Source organism: Eurytemora carolleeae, unplaced genomic scaffold (genome assembly GCF_000591075.1).
Source record: "Eurytemora carolleeae unplaced genomic scaffold, Eaff_2.0 scaffold2369, whole genome shotgun sequence".
NCBI lineage: Eukaryota > Metazoa > Arthropoda > Copepoda > Calanoida > Temoridae > Eurytemora > Eurytemora carolleeae.
Genome location: NW_019398256.1, coordinates 10195 through 18559, shown reverse-complemented (window position 1 = coordinate 18559; position 8365 = coordinate 10195). Strand labels below are relative to the sequence as shown.

The 8365-nt window shown below is 31.3% G+C and overlaps 1 protein-coding gene across 1 annotated transcript; it reads left to right on the top strand.

Annotated features, from left to right (window-relative positions):
- Positions 1-693: 693 nt before the first annotated feature.
- On the top strand, positions 694-7353 carry LOC111717113 (histone-lysine N-methyltransferase SETD7; the record flags this gene model as incomplete). The annotated part of the gene is made up of 4 exons (XM_023492622.1): positions 694-782; positions 4039-4083; positions 6273-6349; positions 7213-7353. Coding segments are annotated over 4 exons (252 nt in total), but the record flags the coding sequence as incomplete, so codon positions are not given.
- Between the last annotated feature and the right edge of the window lie 1012 nt (positions 7354-8365).

Sequence of the window (8365 nt, the reverse complement as noted above, 5' to 3'; positions counted from 1 at the left end):
TTAGAAATGCAGCTGGATTGATAGATGAATAGATAGATAGATTTATAGATAAATAGATAGATCACCAGGAAGATTAAAAGAAAGATAGATAGATAGATAGATAGATAGATAGATAGTTTATCGAACGAAAATATTATTGTCTTTCGATTTACCCTAGCTTTCAGTGTGCGAACTTTGTCAGCACTTCAGACAACAGTCTTGCCAGTACCCTTTCAGCAGCCATTTTTTGTCTATATAGCGTATAGTAATTTGCGGAATGTCCGGGTAGCGTGTCCGGATAGCGATGGACGTCCACTTAGTGCTACAGGAGATACGGAAAATGTCCAGATATCGTTATGGTTTGGACGTACAAACACCCAGACAAACAAAGTATATATATAGAAAAAAGCGCAAAGACGACAGTCATTATGATTCCTATATACTAGCCTGGGAACCAGCTTGTCCAGGATAATACTGCCGTTTACCCTTACTTAGACGATTTAACCGGAAAAGGAAATGTTCGCTATTTAGTCGATCCACGCAACTTAGACTCTCAAAACTAGACTAAGAACATTTTCCGTGATTCCCCGGGCCCCAAGGTACACAATCAAATTTGAGGCAAATTGGTCACGGGGTTCCTGAGTTATGATCGGACAAACAAACAAACAAGTCAGATATTACAACTTTATATATGTAAATAGATGTATTGTTTAGAGTATGAAAAACTACTGTGCCAGTTTAGCTCATAAAACCAACCACAGTTTCCTGCCTAACTGTGAATTCTCTGAAATTTTTCACCCCAGGTATGTAGTTATTGGCTGTACAGGTACGTATCTATATCTATCTATATTTAAATGTACAAATACTATGGATTCAGGGCGCTTCGTGCCTCTCTTCCGTTTAAAAATTTAAGTGTTTAAATGTTGCTTTTTAAGTCGCTATTTTTTTCGAACTTTTCTCTTATTTTTCTATTAATCTTGATGGCTTTTTAAGACTAAAAAAATTGACTTTTATTCAGAATTGACAATTTTTTTTTTTGTAAAATTTAATTTGAGTTGCAACATAGGGATAGGGCCCGATCGGTTCAGCCGTTTTGCCGTTTTTTTGAATACAAAAAAACAGAGACAAAATATTTAAACACTGTGCAGTTAGGGTATTAGTAACTGAGGAAACAATTTTCGTTCAATTTTAACAATCAAGGTGTCATTAGAAAGCTCTGTATTTCAGTTATTTCATGATGTACATTTTTCCTTCTTGGCCTTAAACTTTTTTGTTGCAACCAATTATTTGAGCATAAGTCAAAAATCGATTTAACGTATTTTTAAAATTTTTGATTTTTCACGTCTCAATTTCATTCGTTCATAAAGTATGAACAAATTTAAAGATTTTCGGATTTTTGTATGCAAGTCAGTCTTAGATTTCATTTTTAAGTAAATTTTCGGATCAGCGATCATAACTTTGGGAGCTAGAGCAATCTGAAAATAAAATATGTATTAAAAAATTAAAAGAAAGCTACGGGTACCTCCGTAAGAACCTGTCCCAGACCACAATAATAATTCTTTTTAAATTTTCTTTTTGAAATCAGTTGGCACAATCCACAGCTCGCTTTTTCCACCAAATCTAAACCACCTAGATACAAAAATAAAATTTTTTTGTGAATCTGAAATTACAAAAAAAAAATCTTTAAAAAAATCATCACTTTGTTATTAGTCTATTTTTATGATAGGTTTATGATAAGCCTAGTTAAATAGACCAACAATTTTGTAAGTTTTTTTATGGGGACTTCTAAGGGACTGTTCACGCATAAAAGAACATTGATTGTAAAAATTGAACGAAAATTGTTTCCTCAGTAACCCCTACTGCATAGTTTTTTCAGGGAGACCCTGTATATTTATATAAAAGCTGGGTTTTTTTTGTAGAAATAGGCATCCTCTTTTTTAACGAACGAAATTATTTAGAACGAACAAAGATTTTTCTTGAATGAGAGTGTTGTTCCGAAAAAAACGAACGATGGACGAATGAATTGTATCGTTCAGAAAAATGAAAAACGATAGTTTTCTTAAAATTGTTCGAATGAATTTGAAAAGCTATCGTTTCTTTACTGAACGACAACTTTTTCAAAAGATTTTGACAAAAACAATCGTTTTTTACTGAACAAACCATTTTTTGGAAAACAATTTTTTAAAAACGATCGGGTTTGTACTGATACGCAATACGACAAAATTTTAAAAAGCTTTAGTTTTTTTACTAAATATTTTGTATCTTGGAAATGCCATCAAGAAAAAACTGCAAAATCTTTTCATTATTGCTTTAAAATGTGCAGATCAAATCAGTATAACTACAAATAGAAAATGTTTGCGGAAACATTTCCAAACGCACAGGTTTGCAAGAAAGAAAGACGCACAGCGCTCTGCATGGAAACCTAAAAGATACAAGCAGCAGATATTTGAAGCGTAAAAGTTGTGAAATTTCTGCAGAAAACTCCCTTTTTAATTAAATATTAATTTAATATTTACAAAGAATTAGCATTAAATTACCCTTGTTCAATTGAGTTTTTCAAAAGAAAAGTAATATGAAAAAAAATTAATAATTAATACTTCTCCAAAAAAAACCGATTTCTTAATCATTTGAAAGAGGGAATTTTTTATCTTTACATTGTTAAGAACATGAACTTTCATTAAAACGGTATCATGCAAACCTTAATCTGGTCAATTATGTGGAGTATATCGTTGTTTCTCTAGCTTAAAAAGCGCTTAATTCTGATTGTTTATTTCTCCATTGTTTCAATTGCGCAAGTCACTTATGTAGGGAAACAACAATTTAAAAAAATAGTTTTTAAAAAGAGAAACATTTAAATATAATTCATACTTGATCAGACCAAGCTTTGAAGGATGCGGGTTATGAAACATATTTTCCACTTTATATATGGCACGGTCAGGCGTAGTACATTTAAATTTCCGATCAGGGTCAACCTTTCCGGTACCAGTTTGTACTGCACCGCACGGACATTGGGTTAATAAAGAAGACAATCAACAGGACTAGCCGTTGCAACAAGGTTGACGAGGGCAGACTTTTTGCTCCAGTCAATTTACGTAATTATCGTTTTATTAATTGGTGCAATAACTGTGTTTTAAAAATCATGAACAATCCCTTCAGGCTGAAAGCCCATGACTTTATCCAGTCATGCAACGTGCATCTGCAAGGAAATGTGCATTACCTGCAGTTAAACTATTTGTTGCTAAATCATCTATTTTTAACCTTCGCAGTTCAGAAAACAGGTTAAATAAAAATTAAAATGTTTAAAAATAATCTTTCAACGGACACAAATCTACAATATATATATTTCTAATTGGAAAATTTAATAATTTATAATTTTAAAAACTACTTCTTTCTGTTCATAAAATCTGAGCATGGTTCTTTATTTTTGTTACGTTGAGGACTATTTATAAAATTCTCTTTTTCATGATTGAGAATATCATTGAATACAAAATGTCCGCTATAATTTAGCACCCCCTTTCTTTTATGTACGATACAGGATTACCCAAACATAAGATATGGCATCTCTACAGAATTAATTCAATTTTATTTATTTTTTTCTAATTATTACCATGCACACTGTATTTTAGGCAAAGATAAGTTTACGCTTCAGATTATTATAATTGTTCAAAGTCGTCTTTAAAGTCTCATCCTTTTCTTGGTGGATGACCTTGTGGCCAAGAGCCTATAAATCGTCCCATCCGTACTTTTTGCAAACATATGACGTTTCTGACTGTTGCCGTTCGAAGTATGGTGAAACACGACCCCTCTCGGCAAAAGCAAATAGAAAGCATAGTAAAATTAGATACTGTGCTCACACCTATACTTTGGGTGACATCTGGCGGACAGACATGCAAATTACGTCTTAAATACTCTCGTTAACTTGGGACGATTCTTGCTCAGTACAGTGTACAGTGTACACTGTACAGATTATAGTGAACGTCATAAATTGGAGGATTTTTTCTGATTGTTTATAGATCATGCACAGACTACTTTTCAGTTTCTCAGACATTTCTTTTTCAGATGGGGGTTCACTCCGTGTTTGGTGACACGTCAGGACGTTGCCAGGTTTGTTTTCATTTTGTTTCTTGATGATTTGTTAATTTGATTGAACAAAAGACGCTCCTAATAGTAAAGATAGCCCATCAGAAATTTATCCGACTATTGCATACTCACAGCACAGCTTCTTTTGACGTCATTGGTTATTTTGGTTGCTTAAAGAATCAACATAAAAAATAAAGACACCAGTTAATTAAAGGGAGTGACCGGCAATGTATGGTAGTTGAACTGAAAATGTAGTATTATGGAAAAATTTATTAGGAATCATTTGATACATTAAAACGTTTCCATGATGTATAATTACTAGGTTTGAACACAAAGTCGACGTTCAAAATCATCAATCTGGGTGGGTACCATAGATAAATAAATAAACATAGATAGCTTATGTACACAAAATCACCAAGAATTGCGGGGTGGTATGGTGTTTTAATGGATTTCATAATAGAGTGTAAAATAACTCCGGGAATGGAACTATTTGAACAACAATATTTCACTGAGCAATATATCATATTGACGAAAACGGAAGAAGGACATGAGACGGATTCAACTAACTTAAATTTATCTCTACAGAACTCATGTACACCACAAGTACATAATGACATAAGAACAGCCAATGTTCACAACCGACCTAGTTAATCTATATAATAGGAATATCTTTAAAACATCTCTGTACATTTATATCTTTCAAGATGAAAAATGTCGTCTTATGCGCAATCTATCTTTATCTATGGTGGGTACGTTTTGAGAATCGATTTTTTGAAAATTATAAAATAAAGACGACAAAAAATGTAACCAAAAATTCTACAGTAAACTAATTAGATAGTTAGGAATATAAATCTTATTAGAAATTTGTCAATAAATCAATGTTAGAATTCATAATTTCGTTTTCAACATTATATTTAATTTATCATTCTTTACGAATTAGTTCGCAGATTTCTACAAATTCTTCAAACGTTGTCTTTCAATGAAGATTAGAGAAAATCTAAAGAAAATGTTTGTGAATAATGAGAGATTACAGAAACTAATATCTGAATAAGATTACTTATGTTCGAAAATAAGAGTTAATTTTTATTTTCTCAACCTGTTCCTAAACATCTAATTAGTTTAATGTAAAATTTTGTTACATAAATTTTTGTCGTCTTTATTTAATAATTAAAAAAAAGATTGTAAACCGTAACCACCAAAATTGATGATTTTTAACGTCGACTTTGTGCTCAAACTCAGTAATTATATGATGAAGAAACATTTTATATGTCTCTAATGATTCCTAAAAAAATGTCCCACAATACTTCATTCTTAGTTCAACTACCATATATTGCCGGTCACTCCCTTAATAACACAATTGTGAATTAAGTGCTAATAGTGTATTGCACTGGAACTATTAGAACTATCTTTGGATGAAACCAAGTGATTAAAAAATGCATGAATATTGTATTTGAGTTTTACATGAATTTTTCAACCCTTATTTTATTAATATTTTTAAACCACCATTTTTTTATTTGCAATGAAAGTTTCTGTTGCATTCTTCTTCTGAAATTTCTATCTTTTTTTCGTAATTAAATTTTATGGATTGTAAAATATTACTATAATAGCATAATAAAACTTATTAGATGTGAATCAATCTAATGATTTGGTCTTTTGCTCTTAATATTTTGTCTTCTAAAGCTGCGTTAATTAAAGATACAGAAATGTATAAATGTAACATACAATAGGATGTTCTCTATACTCTAAAGTCTCATAATTTTGTTGATAGCCCTGTACACAGTACCAGTACAGTGTACACAGAACCAGTGTACGTTAAACTACAGCGGTAAGCGAATATATCAATACAATGAAGACGACTTTAGATTTCAATTTTGATTTATATCAAGCTGTTAAACAGCATGGATGCACAATAACACTTAAACATAGAAGACAAGAGAAGTTGCCATTAACAAAAGCTTCTCTTCGTTTTGTAAACTTGTAATTTAAAAAAAAAGGTTGCCATGAGTTCTGACAAACTATATTTATTTATTTAAAAACAGTGAAATTCTTGTCTCGTCTTTTTCATTTTTAATCATAAAATGTCGCGGAGTTATTTGCAATTTGTAACTAAATTGTAACTAAATTTGCAAATTACAATAATTTTTTTGACAATTATGCAGTAATCGGAAGAGCAAAGACGACAATCTGGTTTTCCCTGTACAGTACATATTTAGAGACGAGGAGCTGCTTGTTATGTACGGATATGACCTAGATTACTGCCCTGAATGGTATAAAGATGCTTGGGAAAATAGTAAGTTTAGTTTCGATAATATTTAAAAAATATATTTTTAAACGTACCCTCATCGAAAAAGTTCTTTGAATTCAAGAATGTAATGCTAGGAAAGTTAATTGCAGTTGCGTATACTCTGCGTACATATTGAAACCAGTTCTCTTTGGGCGGAATTTGTAAACAAAAATAGATGCATCAGTGTTCGTTTAGTATCCGAGGAGTTTAAAAGCATTTAATTTTGATAATTTTGATAATTCACATAATAGTTTCCTATGACCAGAATATTTCATTGATTATTTATGTGAAAGATGGATCCCATGCCAGGCTTTGACATCCGTCTTGTGTTTACATTACCGCCCAGAGACAGTACACTGAAGTACAAAAGATGCGTAAACCTCTGAAATAACTTTCCTTGCATTAAATCCTTGTTTGAATTTGAATACAAATGTACCCTTGAAGGATAACAGAAAGCTTAATCAGATCAAGACACGTTGTAATTGTTGCACGCCTTCTTATTTTTAAGGAATATTAATATTTACTTTCTAAAAGGGGCAGAATATAAATATTCACATTCAAATTTCTTAACCCTGCAACGGACATTAGTCTAGATTTTTTTGGGAATAGAATGTAACGTCATCCGTGTTAAGTTCATACGATAAGCTAGAGTAAACTCTAATTTTACAGCTTTTTACAGAGCATTTAAGAGATATATATGCACAGAGTCCTAGTTGTCCTCGATGACCTGTAAAGGTTTAAAACGATAGATCGTTGTAAATCGGGGATGTCCCTTTTTAAATATAAGGTCTCTTAAAATTACGCTCACAGTCCCTTTAAAACATCATTGTAAATAATAAGTTTATAAAGTAACTATACCATAATTACAGGTTGTTCTGGCTTTGAGACCGACAAGCTTAAATCTGGATAAAGTTCAGAATTCAGAAAAAAAGCCTAAAAGATAACTTTAATTAGATTATTCATAAAATATCTGTAAACATTCCAATTACGCAATAAATAATTGCCATTTATGCATATTTTAGTGAAAGTTAGAGATAATGTAATTTTAATATTTTTTATTAAATATTTAATATTTTAATTACGCAATAATTAAATAATTGACATTGATGTATATTTAAGTGAAAGTTAGAGAATTATTTTATTTTAATATTTTTTATTTAATATTTAATATTTTAATGCATATCATTTTTTACTGAAACCTCGCCCTTGTTTTATCTCCCTATCGCTCTGTTTGTAATTATTGTAGTTGTTAGATATTTATATTATAATCTCTCTGCTTCCTGCTTCTGGAGCCCACACCTGTGACGTCACTTGATGACCATAAATAGATAAGTATAGGTTCAGCCACCGCCTTTCCGCCCGTTCAGCTCTCTACATTCAACAGCTGATATCTCGCGCACTGCACTGCTACGGTAAATCAGCTGCCTTGGCCAATTCCGCGCCGGTGTTTCATTGGAAAGTCGTATTACGCCATCCCCCCCCCCTCCCTGAACATTTTTTGCCCTTACCCAAAAATAAATTAAAATCAAGTTTACTATTTTATGTTATCTAAAAAATTATTCCAAAAGTTTTATTAACATTTAATTTTTTATCTGCAAAAAGCACACCCCAAGGAATTTTAACGCTGTCTACTTTCAGTGTGGTTTTAACTTTTGACCATTATACTAGTTACTAGAAAGTGTGATTTATAAATAGTTACAGTTAAAAAGTTTAAAGTTAAAAAGTCAGTTTTAGTTAATTGCTGTCAGTCAACTTGGATCCAAAAAGTGTTTAGTTCTTTTCTCAGGTTAGTTTAAACACTTTAAACCAGTAATATTTAACATTTTAAGGGATCTCTTCTCAGTTTAGTTTAAACACTTTAAACCCTTAATATTTTATATTTGAGTTTAAAAAAAATTAATTTTGAATTTGAAAGGTTTGGTGGGAATGTGTATGGAATTAAACCACCTTATCATTAAAACAAGGACAAGAAAATTTATCTGATTTTCATGTTTAAATTCTGGAATATCAAGAAAAAAGCGG